At 31.9% G+C, this 17,165-nt stretch overlaps 1 protein-coding gene and 1 long non-coding RNA gene across 2 annotated transcripts; one reads left to right on the forward strand and one right to left on the reverse strand.

The window, feature by feature from the left end:
• Positions 1-9,077: 9,077 nt before the first annotated feature.
• On the forward strand, positions 9,078-10,755 carry LOC107955596 (UDP-glycosyltransferase 88F5). The gene has a single exon (XM_016891391.2). The coding sequence runs from the start codon at positions 9,158-9,160 to the stop codon at positions 10,574-10,576; it is 1,419 nt and encodes a 472-aa protein (XP_016746880.2). The 5' UTR covers positions 9,078-9,157; the 3' UTR covers positions 10,577-10,755.
• A 1,056-nt stretch (positions 10,756-11,811) lies between these two features.
• On the reverse strand, positions 11,812-13,084 carry LOC107956899 (uncharacterized). The gene is made up of 2 exons (XR_001700300.2): positions 12,538-13,084; positions 11,812-12,183 (listed from the first exon to the last, which is right to left on the reverse strand). It is a non-coding gene; the product is annotated as an uncharacterized lncRNA (long non-coding RNA).
• Positions 13,085-17,165: the final 4,081 nt, after the last annotated feature.

Here is a 17,165-nt window from a genome sequence, read left to right on the forward strand (position 1 = left end):
AAGAAAATTTGAATTGTAGTGACTAAACTCAACATTCAAATAAAATTAGAAGTTGAGGCGTTCGTCATTGATTGGTTGGGAAATCGCATTATATGAAACTACTAGCGTCTAAGAAATTCAACAACAAATGATTTCTATGTTTTCGTTAAAATTGAATTTTAATAATTTATTTGTTGAATTATTATTTGTCAATAAATCCGAACTCGATCTGAAAAAAAAATGTCTAAAATTTTATTGAGACTTGATCTGAACTCGACCCGATTCATGAATTTTTTTTGTCATTGTCTCAAACCAATAATATAAAATAAATATAAATATAATTATTGTTAATGAAGTATTGGCCATACATAATCTTCAACTTTATTTTTTAAATAATCAAAAATAAATTTTAAATAATAAAAAATTATTTTATTTAAGGGTGATGATATTTTAGTCAAATTATGCTATTAGATCTTATACTTTGTGTAAATTGTGGATTTAGTACCTCTATTTTAATTTGATCAATTTTAATTTTTGTACTTTTAGAATTTTCAAATTTTAATCCCAACCCAATGATAATAGTTAAATTTGTTTGGTTAAATTATGTTTTTATTCTTGCATTATGCGTAAAGTTATAGATTTAGTGTACATTCATTAATTGGATCATTCTTAGTAATTATCTTTTTTGAATTTCAAAATTTTAGTCAACGACAATCGTTAAATCTATTAACATTTTGTGTGCGAGTAATATATGAAACTGTGAAAAAATAAAATAAAATAAAATAAAAAAATAATTATAATAAAGAACACACAAATTTTACGCGGAAACCCTTTTGGCAAAAAACCACGGGCAGAGGAGAAGAAAATTCACTATGTCGAAAAATTGAATTCAATACAAGAGGAATAAACTATGTCTATTTATAGGCTTGTAAAGCCATATTCTAGTAGGATTGAAACACCTTATCCTAATCAATATAAAATAAATGAAGTTTAATAAGGTTTAAAAACCTTATTCTAAAATAAAATAAAAGAAGTCTAGTTCTATATGGATTTTACTTTTATTTTATTTTCCATCGTATTTTATTTAAATAAGAATTTGGGTCACTTAATTCTAACAATCTCCACCTTGACACAAATTCTCAATGAACAAGTTCTTCATCTCGAACTTTCAATAAACAAGTTCTCCACCTCTTCCATAAAACCCCTTAAGGATTTAACTTCAACAATAAACACCAACCAAGTCTAAGCAATGCTCAAACTTGGTTATAGGAAGTGACTTAGTCATCATATCTGCAGGATTTTCATGAGTACTAATTTTGCTCACAATAATATCACCACGAGCAATAATATCACGAATAAAATGATACCGAACATCAATGTGTTTTGTTCTCTCATGAAACATTTGATCTTTTGTAAGAAAGATGGCACTCTAACTGTCACAAAATACTGTGCTGATTTGAAGGCCTTCATTGAGTTCACTAAAGAGTCCCTTCAACCAAATAGCTTATTTACAAGCCTCAGTAATCGCCATGTACTCAGCTTCAGTGGTAGACAAAGCGACTGTAGACTGCAAAGTGGCTTTCCAACTGATTGCACAACCTCTGATTGTAAAGACATAACCTGTGAGAGATCTTCTTTTATCAAGGTCTCTAGCAAAATCAGCATCAACATACCCTATGACTCCATCTCTAGTTCTTCCAAACTGTAAGCAAACATTAGTAGTACCTCGTAAGTATCTTAGAATCCACTGAACTGCTTTCCAGTGTTCTTTACCGGGATTCGCCATGTATCTGCTAACTGCACTGACTGTATATGATAAATCTGGACGTGAACAAACCATAGCATACATGAAAGATCCCACTGCACTAGAGTATGGAACATGTGACATGTACTCAATCTTATCATCTGATTGTGGAGACAAAACTGATGAAAGTCTGAAATGGGCTGCTAAAGGAGTACTAACAGGCTTAGCACTCTGCATATTGAACCTGCAAAAAACTTTCTCAATGTCCCCTTCTGACTTAGGTACAATTTATTTGTTTTTCTATCTCTGAGAATCTCCATTCCAATTATTTTCTTTGCTGGTCCTAAATCTTTCATCTCAAATTCTTCACTTAGTTGGGTTTTGACATTTCTTATCTCTCCTTTATCTTTTGCTGCTATCAACATGTCATCAACATAAAGAAGTAGATACACAAAAGAACCGTCACTGTTTTTCTTAAAGTAAACACAACTGTCAAAACTACTTCTTTTGAAATCATGAGAAGTCATAAAGGAATCAAACCTCTTGTACCACTGTCTTAGTGACTGTTTCAAACCGTAAAGGGACTTTTTCAGCAAGCAAACATAGTCCTCTTTTTCTGAGACTATAAAACCCTCTAGTTGTTGCATGTAAATATCCTCCTCAAATTCTCCAAGCAGAAATGTAGTTTTTACATCTAACTGCTCAAGCTCCAAATCATGCATGGCCACAATACCAAGTAAAGCTCGAATCGAACTATGCTTAACAACTGGAGAGAACACATCTGTGAAGTCCACTCCTGGAATTTGACTGTAACCCTTTGCAACAAGCTTGCTTTATATCTGGGTTATTCAACTCCTGGAGTCCCTTCTTTCTTTTTAAACATCCATTTACAATGAACAGCCTTTTTACCTTTAAGAAGTTTCAGAAGGTCCCATGTTCTGTTTTTGTGGATTGATTCCATGTAACGCCCCCTTACCCGAGACCGTCGCCGGAGTCGAGCACGAGGCATTATTAAACTTATTTGAGCACTTAAACAAATTCGGACAAGCTGTCCAACTGCATCATAGTTACTTAAAAATTCATAACTCGAGTTCTGAAACTCGAAATCCAATTCCGTAAATTTTTACTTAAACTAGACTCATATATCTATATACTAATTTTTTTCTAGAATTTTTGGTCAGGCCAATTATTACAGTTTATTAGTTAAAGTATCCCCTGTTTCAGGGTTTGACTGCTCTGACATCTGTGTATTATGAATCAGATATCTCCCTTTACAGAGTTTCAATGACTATGCCGTTTGTTTCTAATAAAACTAGATTCAATAAGGAATCTGTACATATAAAGCATGACTTCTAATTATATTTTTACAATTTATGGTGAATTTCCAAAGTAAGAATAGGGGATCCAGAAATCGCTCTGGCCCTGTTTCACAAAAATTTAAACATCTCATAAAATATAACTCATATACCTGTTTTGTTTCATTCATATGAAAATTGACTCATAATTCTTTAATTCCATATTTTATTCATCATCTAATTATATCTCTACTATTTTTAATGATTTTTCAAACTCACGTCACTGCTGCTGTCTTAATCTATTTTATGGTAAATTTTACCTATTTCATGATTTCCATGGAATAACTAGCATTTAGGCATACATAACACCAAATATGTCCTTGATTAGCCATTCCAACAGCTAATCATTATCAAGCATTTCCATACCACTCAATAACCATATCATAAGACTATATACACAAAATGATTATAATGCTATACATGCCATGCTCAAAATATACAAACCGTTATACCAAGATGATACACGGATAGTGTGAGCGAGCCTCCGACCGTTCCTGATTTCCGAGCTGGCTTGTCAAAACTACAAGGAATGAAAAGGAGGGAGTAAGCATAAATGCTTAGTAAGTTCACATGCAAATAGCAAGTAACACAACTATATAAGCAAACATAAAACATGATTTTCATAATCATCACCGAGACATTCATATCACATTTTCATTTACAATCTTACCATATTGTTGTTATGTCGAGTTTTCAACCCGAGGGTTAAGTACAAACCTGTTCAAAGTATTCATTTCACGACACTTACCAATACATCCCTTTCATCTCTAGTATTCCTCCATTTGAGTAGAATTTTACCCGTTGAACACATCGGAATATAATTCGGATACATGGAAAGTTTGCACATAAGTGCCACATATGTAGCCAAGCTACCATGTAACCCGTCCATAAGCGAACTCGGACTCAACTCAACGACCTCGGGCGTTTGCATCCATAAGTGAACTCGGACTCAACTCAACGAGCTCGGATGCCTAGTTACATCTCTCGAACTCGGACTCAACTCAACGAGTTCGGACATTCGCATCCATAAGTGAACTCAGACTCAACTCAACGAGTTCGAATGCCCAAATATCCTAGTGACATGTCACTTGTATCCTAATCCATTCCTAAGGTTCAACGGAACCTTTTTCCCAATCATGTGTCTCAACCATCTCCTACGGAATGTTGATACCGATACTCGGTAGTATTTCACATTTTCCAAGTATATCACATAATTTGACATATTATCAAACAATTATCATATCATTTAAATAACATGAAAATATTTAAAATAATAACTATGTTACCAACATTTACATATGAACTTACCTGGCTGATTTGTAGAAGATATTGAAATTTAGGGACTATTCCACAACTTTTTCTTTTTCTCGTTCTTCTTTGGATTCTTGATCTATAATATAAAGTATTTTTACTCATTAGCATTTATTTGACTTCTATTTCACTTCACAATTTATGCTGTTCAAATTTTGAAATTACACTTTTACCCCAAAATTTACAGTTTTACAATTTAGTCCCTGCTCATTTCACCCATCAATTGAACTAATTTTTTTTCTCAATTAACATTTTATTTTATCATTATAAATTATTTCACAACCTTTGATATTCTGAATTTCAACACTAACATTTAATTCACAACTTTTTCACAATTAGGTCCTAAATACCATTTTCTATCAAAATGACTTAATAAAACAACCTTAATATGAAATTAGAACTTCAATTTCATAATAATTCATCATATACTGCCCTTACTCAGCCAGGGTAACTTCCAATTTCACCCACCAAATCAAAAACTAATGAATTAGATGATTGGACCTAATTGCAAAAGTCTTAAAAATACAAAAAATATAAGAAAAGGGCAAGAAATAAACTCACATGCAGTGAAATTGTGAAAAACCAGCTTAAAAGCTCTCTCCCATGGCTGTCTGGCCCAAATTATGAGAAGAATGGCCTAGAAATCTATTTCAATTTCAATTTATTTGTTTAATTTTGTAAAATTTAGCATTTTACCCTTAGTTCACCTGATTCCAGATTTTTTTTCTTGCTTATTCCACCTCATCCATTCTCTTTAGGCTAATTTTCCTTTTAAATCCTCCCTCATTTAACACTTGAGCCATTTAATCATTTTATCAAGTTTTGTACCTTTTTCAATTTAGTCATTTTTAATTAATTGATTATCCAAAAGTTAAAATTTTCTAACGAAAACTTAATACTAACTTATTTACACTCTATAAATATTTTTAAAAACATTTATGGCTTGATTTATGAATTCGAGGTCTCAATACCTCGTTTTTATTCTATTTTATCTACAACTTCCTATACTACATAATTTCATTTAATTGAAAATTATTTCTAAAACCACACTTAACATTTACTTACTAATGTCTAAACTCACATGTCAGATTTAGTGATTTCAAATCACTGTTCCGATATCACTAAAACTTGGGCTGTTACATTCCATCTCTTCTTGCATAGCAAACATCCACTTTTCTGAGTCTTCACAGCTAACCGCCTCAGAATAATTAGATGGCTCTTGATTCGCATCTATATCTTCAGCCATATTTAAAGCATAAGCAACTAGATCAGCCTCGGCATACTTCTTTGGAGGTTTAATTTCTCTTCTAGTTCTATTTTTGGCGATAGAGTATTGTGGTGAAGAAGCAACTCTAACTTCAATTTTTGTTCTGGCTTGAGGAGTTGACTCTGTATTAATCTGATGCTCCACCTGCTTTTGATTTTCTTTATTGGAAGAGTCTTTAAGAGATAAGTTAGGTAGCATAGTAGTTTCATCAAAAACAACATCTCTGCTAATCACAACTTTTCTATTTTCAGGACACCATAACTTATACCCTTTTACACCAGCTTTATAACCAAGAAAAACGCATTTAATGGATCTCGGTTCTAATTTTCCATTATTAACATGAGCATACGCAGGATACCCAAAAATCTTTAAATCAGAATAATTAGCACGATTACCAGACCGTACCTCTTGTGGAGTCTTTTTCTCAATGGCAACGGATGGAGATCGGTTGATTAAAAAAACATGCAATAGAGGCTACTTCTGCCCAAAATGACTTCGATAAGTTGGCATTTGACAACATACATCGAACCTTCTCCATGATCGTTCTGTTCATTCGTTCTGCAACGCCATTTACTGTGGAGTATGACAAACTGTCAAGTGTCTCATGATCCCTTCTGACTTGCACAATCTATTAAACTCATCAGAACAGAAATCTAAGCCATTGTCTGTGGGGAGGTATTTTATCTGTTTTCCCGTCTGTTTTTCAATCATAATTTTCCAAGACTTAAATGCGGAAAACACATCGCTTTTCTGCTTCAGGAAGAACGCCCAAAATTTTCTGGAAAAATCATCAATAAAGGTTAGCATATAATTAGCTCTACTCTCTCGAAGGCACTCTGGATGTCCCCTATAGATCAGAATGAATATACTCTAATATTCCCTTCGTGTTATGGATTCCTCTAGTGAATCGAACTCTCTTTTGCTTCCCAAAAACACAGTCTTCACAGAAATTTAGTTTGCAAATTCCTTGCCCATCAAGAAGTCCTCTTTTACTCAATTCTACCATGCCATTCTCACTCATATGCCCTAGGTGCATATGCCAAAGTTTAGTAATATCATCATCTGGCAAGGAAGAGGAAGCGACAGCTGCATCACCAGTAACAGTAGAACCCTGCAAAACATATAACTTGGAAGTTTTTCTTTGCCCTTTCATCACAACAAGGGAACCTTTGGAAATCTTTAAAATCCCACTTTCAGCTGTATATCTGTACCCTTTTGAATCAAGATTACTCAACGAAATTAAATTTCTCTTCAATTTTGGAACATGTCGTACCTCACTAAGTGTTCTGACAACTCCATCAAACATCTTAACTTTAACTGTTCCAACATCTGCGATTTTACGCAAAGCATTATTTCCCAACAAAACAACACCTTCAGATGTACTATTTCGTAAGTTGTAAACCAATCCCGATTGGGACTCATGTGGAAGGTACAGCCTAAATCAAGTATCCACTCCTCGCTTACTTTAGAATCATTGATAGAAGTAACTAGAAGTTCACCATTGCTGTAATCTTCTACAACATCAGCTTCACCGGAATTTTCTGGTTGTTTTCCCTTTTGATTCACAGCCTCCCTTTTAATCTTATTTTGTAGCTTATATCACTCAGATTTAATGTGCCCTTTCTTCTTGCAGAAGTTACAAGTTTTACCTCTGTTTGAAGACTTCGATCTACCTTTAGATTTACCACGAGGATTCCGTTCCTGTGTCCTACCACGATCATCATCAGCATTCCGATCTTGTCTCCCACGAACAATGAGACCCTCTCCCTGAGAGTCGGGTTTAACCACAAGATGCTTCATCTTATCATACGAGGTTAAAGAATCATAAACCTCATCAACTGTGAGAGACTCGCGGCTATATAAAATCGTGTCTCTAAAGGTTGAATAAGACGGGGGCAACGAATAAACTAGAATCAACCTTAGATCTTCCTTATCATACTGAACCTCCATGGCCTCCAAGTTTGAGAGAATTTCTTTAAACACTGTTAAGTGTTCGTGTACAGACGCACCTTCCTTCAAACGATGAGCATAAAGACGCTGCTTCATATGCAACTTGCTTGTTAGAGTTTTCGACATACATATTTGTTCTAGCCTCTTCCATAATGCAGCGGCAGTCTTCTCTTTCATCACATCCCGTAAAATTTTGTTGGACAAATGTAGATGTAATTGTATTAACGCCTTTCGATCCTTACGCTTCTTCTCTTTATCTGTTAATGTCGAAGGCATCTTATCTACCCCTAGCAGGGCATCCTCCAGATCCATTTGTGCAAGAACTGCTTGCATCTTAATTTGCCATAACGTAAATCTGGTGTTGCGATCCAACAGCAAAATTTCATACTTGATGAATAACCCAGAAGCTCAGATACAAATTTGTGAAAAATAAAATAAAATAAAATAAAATAAAAATAATAAAGAACACACAAATTTTACGTGGAAACCCTTTCGGGAAAAAACCACAAGTAGAGGAGAAGAAAATTCACTATGTCGAAAAATTGAATTCAATACAAGAGGAATAGACTATGTCTATTTATAGGCTTGTAAAGCCATATTCTAGTAGGATTAAAACACCTTATCATAATCAATATAAAATAGATGAAGTTTAATAAGGTTTAAAAACTTTATTCTAAAGTAAAATAAAAGAAGTCTAGTTCTATATGAATTTTACTTTTATTTTATTTTCCATCGTATTTTATTTAAATAAAAATTTGGGTCACTTAATTCTAACAGAAACTAACAAACAACATAGCATTACAAATGCTATAATATGTTTCACACATCGAATTTTAAAAATTACAAAACATAACTTAATAGATTTAATAATTATCAGTTGGTTAGGATTAAAATTTTAAAATTTTAAAAGTAAAAAAAATTAAAATTAAACAGGTATACAACTTACACAAAATATAGGTTCTAATAGCATAAATTAACACAAAATTTATATGAATGTTACCCAGTGATTTGTATGAATTAAGAAAAGCCCTCCTAGGTTGTCTTCAACTATATATTTCTTAAATTTAAGTTGTCCTTTTCTTATAAAAAAAGATAAACATGTCGTGGGGATAAGATATGACTTGGTGAAAATGAAAGACCAACAAAAGTCTGTTTCAACCAATACACAAGAAATTTATTGTTTCATCACTGTTCCAAAACACTTTTCAAATTCTAAAAGTTAAAAAAAAAATGAAGTTAAACAGGTCTACAATTTATACAAAATATAGGGTCTAATAGCATAAATTAACACAAAATTTATATGAATGTTACTCATGAATTTGTATGAATTAAGAAAAGCCCTCCTAGGTTGTCTTCAACTATATATTTCTTAAATTTATGTTGTCTTTTCTTATCAAAAAAGATAAACATGACGTAGTGATACGATATGACTTGGCGAAAATGAAAGACCGACAAAAGTCTGTTTTCAATAAATACACAAGAAATTTATTGTTTCATCATTGTTCCAAAACACTTCTCTTCAAAAAAAGAAAGAAAGAAAGAAAATAAACGATGCAAGAGACGATCGTCCTCTACCCATCGCTCGGATTGGGCCATGTGGTGTCAATGGTGGAGCTTGGCAAACTCGTCCTTCACCACTACAACAACCGATACTCCATCGCCATCCTCCTTACCACTGGCCTTTCGGACACCCCAACCATCATCTCTTACATCAATTCGGTCTCCCAAGCCTACCCATCTATCTCCTTCTTTCGCTTCCCTTCCATCTCCATTGACCTATCTCAAAACTGCAGCGGTGCCGCCATTGCCTTCCACTTTATCCGCCTTCATGCACCCAACGCCCTCCATTCTCTTCAACAAATCTCCAAATCTCACAAAATCTCCGCTTTTATCATTGATCTTTTCTGCACTTCGGCTTTATCTATGGGAAAAGATCTTAACATCCCTACTTTTTACTTCTTTACCTCTGGTGCTTCTACCCTTGCTGCTTTCCTTCAAATCCCAAAGCTTGATAAACAAACCTTTGGAAGAAGCTTCAAAGATCTGCCCAACACGGTCTTCCATTTTGAGGGTGTGCCATCGTTGAGAGCTGTACACATGCCTAAACCTTTACTTGATAGAGAAGATCCAGCTTATCATGATTTTATGTACTTCATGTCGAGTCTTCAACAATCAGATGGAATCATAGTCAACACTTTTGAAGATCTTGAACCCATTTCCATTAAGGCTATTGCTAATGGTTTATGCCTTCCTGATGCTCCAAGTACTCCACCAACTTTCTACATTGGACCTCTGATTGCACCAAGTAAACATGAAGCTGAAAATGACTATTTCTTATCATGGCTAGAGAAGCAACCGAGTCAAAGCGTTGTGTTCTTGTGTTTTGGAAGCGGTGGAACGTTCTATCCTCCCCAAGTTAAGGAAATAGCCAAAGGGTTGGAAAATAGTGGGCAAAGGTTCTTATGGGTTGTAAAAAATCCACCCAATCATGAAAAGACTAAGCAAGCTGAAGATAACCCTGATGTGGATTTAGACAGGCTTTTACCAGAAGGATTTATGGAGATAACCAGAGATAGGGGTTTGATTGTGAAGTCATTTGCGCCACAAGTAGCAGTGTTGAACAAGGACTCAATTGGTGGCTTTGTGACTCACTGTGGGTGGAACTCGGTATTGGAAGCGGTGGTGGCTGGCGTGCCTATGATTGCATGGCCTTTATATGCAGAGCAACACTTGAACCGGAACATTTTTGTTGAGGATATGAAGATGGCTATTCGGGTGGAGCAAATGGAGGGGGATGGGTTTGTGAGTGGAACTGAGTTGGAGAAACGAGTGAGAGAGTTGATGCAATCGGAGAAGGGTGAGGAGCTTAGAGAAAAGAGCAGGAAGATGAAAGAGAAGGCCTTGGCTGCCATGGGTCCATTAGGGTCTTCTACTAAAGCACTTACGAAGCTGGTTGAGTTATGGAAGTAAGGTTGAGGCCGGTTTTGTTCTATTGGTCTCTTACAAGGTCATTAGTTGTGGTGTGAGGAAGGCAGTCACTAATGGATCTGTTGTTCTTATATTAGTATTAGTATGTATAGGTATCCGTATCTAGCTTTTGTTTAAAATATTTTATATAAAAATATTAATGAAATAAAGATTTTCTTGAAGTGATAAACAATATTTTAAAAATGCCTGTATGAATTTAAATCTCACCAGATATAAATTTTAAGATAAAAAAATTTATTAATTATATAAAATTTTCTTTAATAAACTTGACAAATACAATCTTTCATTAAACAAATTTAAAATAAAAGTTTTTTCATAAATCAAACAGTAAAATCATCCCATATTATACAATTTAATAATTCATAATTCAACAAACTCAAAATAAATAAGAATAATAATTTAAAATTAAAATATTTTTAAACTTAAATTTTTGGCACTGTTCGAAATAAAATTAACTGGTACGCATCGATATGATCGGTATTGATCAAAATTTGTACCAAAATGGAACTTAAAATTTATTGTTCCGATTTACTATCGGAACGGAAATTTGGAATGAAACATTTCAACTGGTACGAATGGTACCGGAACGATGTCAACTACCATAGTGAGGGGTTGCAATTCTGCACTCTCTGTTTGTGTATGATGTTAATTTATGCTATAAAATAAATATAATTTTATATTATTAATTTCTTAAAAATTCAAAAAATCATAAATAAAAATTATACTTCCAAGCTTTATAAAAAAAGTTCTTCAAAAAAAAATATTATAAAATTATATATATATTTTCAAATTTCCTATAAAATATAAAATCTCTTTTCACTGCTTATATATAACTCTCGCTTAATATACAGACACAATATTTTTTTTTTTGAGTTTTGTTGGTTTTATTTTAATAAAGTAAAATAAATACAAAATTTAATATTTAGAATTATTTATTTTAATCTAATTATTAAGATTATTTTAGTTCTTATTATTCTCATTTTAAACATTTTCACTGTAGTTGACATAAAATTTTTTATTTAAAATGAATAAATTACATTGTTAGTCATTTTAAAATAAGATAATTTATTTTAATTACTTTAAAAATTTTCTATCAATTTAATCATTGCCGATAGAAAAATTGTTCAAAATGATTACTTAACGATTATCTCGTTAACGGACTGCTAATTAGACCGGCCACATTAGTATTTTTTTCACATAACATTCTGCCGAAAAAATTACAAAATGAAAAATTATTCTTTTAGTCCATTTAAAAATTACAAAATTTTAAATTAATGTTTTGACCCAAATTCGTAACCAAGGAACCACCGACGTCCAGGTCACTATTGTACAAGCCCAATGTTGCCCGGGCCCATAAACAAATAAAATTTAACAGCCCAACAAATAATTTTACAAACCCAAACCCCATCAGCCCACTACTAAACCAAACCCAAACCCTAAAGCCCAAACCTTAGCCCTTTGCAGAGGAGAGAAAACAGCAGCAGCCCTGCCACCCCAGCTCTCGATGCCACCATGTCGGCCACCACGCCCCATGCGTCTGACACTCCCACCAACTCCTCCATGTGCACCCACCTGTTGATTTCCATCACCTGCAGAATAAGACAAAAAAGAAAGCAAACACTAAGACAGAGGCAGACGACAGGAAGCAATGGCAAGAAATTTAAAAAATATTGTATTGAAATGGCTATAAAGGCCGAATCTGAATGTAATAACGTAGGGGGTACGGATTGTAAAAAGATTTTTTTCTTACAAAAAGGAGTGTAACACAGATATTATGAATCAAAACGCACACAAGCAAATCGAAAAAAAGTTTGGAAACTAAAAGGTGTTCCTGGTTCTTTTGATTTTTTATTTTTATTTATTTTTTTATTTTGTATTTTATTTTATTTTTTTTCTCTTCTCGAATCTGTTTAAGAAAAAACTAAAATGAAGGAATGGCTCACCTGAATCCCTTCGAGCTCGCCGTCGAAGTGATTTCTCCGTCGTTGTAATGGAGTTCGAAAAAGGGACAAAGAACTCCTTTTTTTCCTTCGTTCTTAGGTGGCTGAAGGTTTAGTCTTCAAAAGAGGCTTTGAAGACAGAGCTCAAAAGCTTGTCCTCCACAACGCCGGTCACCGGCCATGGCAGCGTGTAGGTGACCATGAAATGGCCTTGTCGGCTGAAAAGAAGGAGAAGAGATAGAGGAGTCTGAAAGTGCTAGGTTTAGAAAAAAAATAAAAAAAAGAAATAAAGGCATGGATGGTTTCAAAATAAAAGTATGATTTAAATAATAAAACTAAAACAATACCGTTTGGGTAAAGGAAAAGAGCCTATGCGCCTAAAATGGGTTATTTATGTGGCCAATCCTTCTCTTTTGCGCTGCTATTGGATTAGGCCCCTGTTCTTCTTTTTATTGTTTTTAATTTGGCCGCATAATTTTCTCCTAATTACATTTGAGTCCCTGTTGAAATAATGCGCATAAAGGTTGGGATTATTTCCCTTTTAGTCCCTCCATGTTATTCACGTGTTCTAATAGGTCCCCCCCTTTCTTTTTTGTTTCGAATCTATCCCCTAACTCTTGTTTTAAATTCAATTTGGCCCCATTTATTTTTTTATTCTATTATTTTCGCCCCAAATTTCTGTTTAAAGTTCAAATTAGCCCTTTTGGCTACCTTTGTTATCTTATAAATTACTCTATAATCATATTTTTTATGCTTATTTTCGCTATTATTATTATATTTGCTTCCATTCTTTATTATTATGGTTGTTGCTATTTCTCTTGATTGTTTTGTTATTCCTTAGTTTATCGTCATCATTATCTTAGCACTTTATCATTGTCATTATCAATATGCTATCATTATTCTCTTTAATGTATTGTCATCATTAGTTTCTACTTTATTATTATATTATTATTTTTGCTATCATCATATTATTGAACTAGGTAACTTTATATTGGTTTTGTTGTATTGTATATTTTTTGTATTTATTTATATTATTATTACCATTATTATTATCATATATTTTATATTATTTTATTTTACATATGTTATTTCTTTTAAACTATTATACATATTGTTTATTTTGAAACTTTTATATACATTTTTGTATTTTAAATTATTATGTATATTATTTACTTTAATATTTTATATATATTATTTATTTTAGACCTTTTTATATTATTTTAAATTGTCATATGTTATTCATTTCAAATAGCTTTATTTTACCTTAAATTGTTTTGTATGTTAATAATTTTAAATTATTTTATACTACTTACTTAAAATTATGTCTTTATAATATCTATTTTGAACTCATTTTTATATATTACTTAGTCAAAATTGTTTAATTATTTATTTCAAATTGTTTTATATTATTTCATTCTTTTGATTATTAGTGTTGTCTTTTAAATGATGTATGTCGAGAAATTATTGCCATTACGTTCATTTTCACATTATTGTCATTCACTAGTAATATTCCTATTCATATATTATCATTCTATGCCCATTATTATATTTTTATTTCATAGCATCGTATCGTATATTAAGCCCCAATACATTCTTTCAATTTAGATCACTTTATTTTATTTCAAACAAAAACACCCATTCTAATTTTCACTTTCAAAACCAAAGTCGATCCCGTTTTCAAAAAATGGTTACGACACTATCTTGTATGTTATGTTTTATCATGTTAACGCGCTCCTTCATGCATCGGTTTTAAAAATGAGACTTCAAGGATTTCAAAAAATATAAAGGCAATGTTTGGTGTTTGAAAATTTCGAGAAAGTAGTGCCCTAACTTATTGGGTTGCCACTTTTCTCGTTGAATTCGAATAATTAAGTACCCTTCTAAGTTTTTTTTAAAGGTTTTCTAAATGCAAGCCACTATCTTGGAATTTCAACGCAATATGTCCTAACTTATTGGATATAGCGTTTTGCTGTTTCGAAATAGAAATTTCAAAAAAAGTTAACTTAATGTCAATACTTTGACACGAGCGAATCCCAATTTTCAAATTTAAAATATTTTAAAGAGGACTACATCTTAAATTTTTTTTTAATTTTCGACATTAAAGACATTTGATAATCAATTAGGTACCAATTTTTGGGCGTTACGAGGGTGCTAATCCTTCCTCGTACGTAACTGACTCCCGAACCCGTTCTTTTATTTCGTGGACAAAAAACTAATGATTTTAAAACAAAATGTTTTAAAGGTGATCCGATCACACCTAAAAAGATCGGTGGCGACTTCCGTTTTCGTTTTTTAAAAGTCGATTCCCATTTTCCTAAAACTCGATTTGAAAATGGTTTCGACAACTGTCCCTGCAAATCTAAAAACTAAAAAGAGCTTTGGCCGTGGAATGCTCATCGTCATCATCATCACCGGCCGGAGGAGCAAGACAGTTAAATAAAACATGGTAAAGTGTTCATTAGAACAGTTGAAGAAGGCAAAAACAATGGCAACCATTGCTGCGTGGCAAAGCTCAAAAACTGCTCTTTCTTTATCCTCAAACTCCTCCTTGGGCCAGCGTCTCCCAATTCCTCCTCCTCTCTCCCCTCTGCATGCAAGTTCTTTTGTTTTTCCTCTCAATTTCTTTTACCTCATTGTTTGCTTCAATTTACACAATTTTCTTGTATTTTCAGTTCATTGAAGGTTATATAGAAGTGGGTGTTTCACATTTTTCACTCTTTTGCCTTGGATTTCTTTTGACCAAGTCTAAAGCAACTTGCTTTATTCTTTTGGTGTTCAAAGGACCGAACTTTTTGTTAGATAAAAGATGGTATAAAATTATGATTTCACATTATCCTTATTTCTTTTTAATAAGAGAATGACAAATTCATAATTATCTAAAATCGACTCTCAAATCGCACGAGAATATTCCTATTATTATATAAAATCAACACCTAAAGGAGATTTATGAAATGAATAAGGGCAAAATTGGTACATTAACTTAAATTTAAGGATAAAATTGAAATAGGGTTATTTTGACATTTACCTAATTGGAATTTTCTTTATTTTTATCTAAAGTATATTATTTTTCTCATTTTGGTACGTAACTTTTTTTTTTTGCTTAGATTAGTACCTATAATTACATTGTGTTACCAATTCACTCAAATACTGTTAAGAAAAAAACTCATTACCATTTAAAAAACCCTCATTACCATTTAAAAAACCCATTAAAATGTGGCCTAATTACAATATGCCACATGACATTCATATGTAATAAAAATACAAATAAATTAAAATTTCTAAAAATAAATAAAAGTTTTTAAATAAATTAAAAATAATTTAATTAATAAAAATATAATAAATAGAAATTACTCTTTGACTTTTACCAGTGTTGACCAATCATTGACTGACATTAACCAATGTTGACCAATGGTTGACCTAATAGTTTTTGATTTGTTTTTTTTTTACATATTATTTTTGAAAATTCTAATATATTTTTATTGTTAATATATATATATAGATGTCATATGACGCTTTCTAATTGGATTGAAGTGTCACATAGTACATTCTAATTTAGTCACATTTTAACCGGATTTTTTTAAAGGAAATGGAGCAAATTGGTGATAGAATGTAAATTTAAGTAGAAGTCTGAGAAAAAAAAATAGATACCAAAAAAAAAAATAGTATACTTCAGAGCCAAATGATGCTTTTAAAACTTATTGAAATAAGTAATAAAAAATATAAATTCAAATAAAACATTTACATTTTTTAATTTTAAAATAATTATAAAAATACAAACCACAAACTTCTTGCCCTATAGAATAGACACGTAAATTAGGTACTATCCAACAAATTCAAGAATATTCGATCCACTATTAGTGTATAAGTCTCATGCACCACTAGTTAACAATAAGATAATACATCGCTACTTATGTAAAACAAAAAATATTGAAGGGTTTAAAAATAAAAATAAATAACTTTATTTTTAAAAACAAATATTAATTACAATTTCAAACTAAATTTATTATGTTGACAAATTTTGTAAATGTTGAGAGTTAAATTTATTCAATTTTTTAGTATTCAAACTAAAATGACAAATTTTGTAAAAATTGAGGGTTAAATTTGTTGAATATTTTATATCTAGGATCAAATTGATAGAATGTGTAAACATTAGAAGGCTAAATTTATATTAGACTAATAAAAAAACTCACATCAGCTTTCTGCCACTAATCTAACGATAACTAACAGGAAAGCGACCAAAATATTTAATTTCGAAAAATTTAGTGACTAAATAAAAATTAATAGTTCAATGACCAAAATAGAACGAATGCAATAGTTCAGTGACCATTTTTTAAATATTTATTCTTTTATAAAAAATTATACATATTAAAAAAAATACATAATATCCGATTGAGTCTTAGTTCAATTGGCATAGGTATTGACACAATAAATTTGATTGTGTTGAAACGTATTATTCCCTATGTTAATTGGGTAAAATAATTAGCCGACATTACAGACTACAATATGTTTATGTTAATTACAATTATACCTTCATCTAGGAAGCTACCAGAAACTTTCATTTTGTCGACCGACTTATCCAAACAACCAACACCATTTGATATGTTAAGGGAGAGGCTTTAATACCATTTCAA

The sequence above is a fragment of the Gossypium hirsutum genome, chromosome A07, assembly GCF_007990345.1.
Source record: "Gossypium hirsutum isolate 1008001.06 chromosome A07, Gossypium_hirsutum_v2.1, whole genome shotgun sequence".
Classification (NCBI taxonomy): Eukaryota; Viridiplantae; Streptophyta; class Magnoliopsida; order Malvales; family Malvaceae; genus Gossypium; species Gossypium hirsutum.

What these genes read in the sequence shown, in the direction of transcription:
- LOC107955596 (XM_016891391.2), top strand. Translation starts at nt 9,158, where the DNA reads ATGCAAGAGACGATCGTCCTCTACCCATCGCTCGGATTGGGCCATGTG.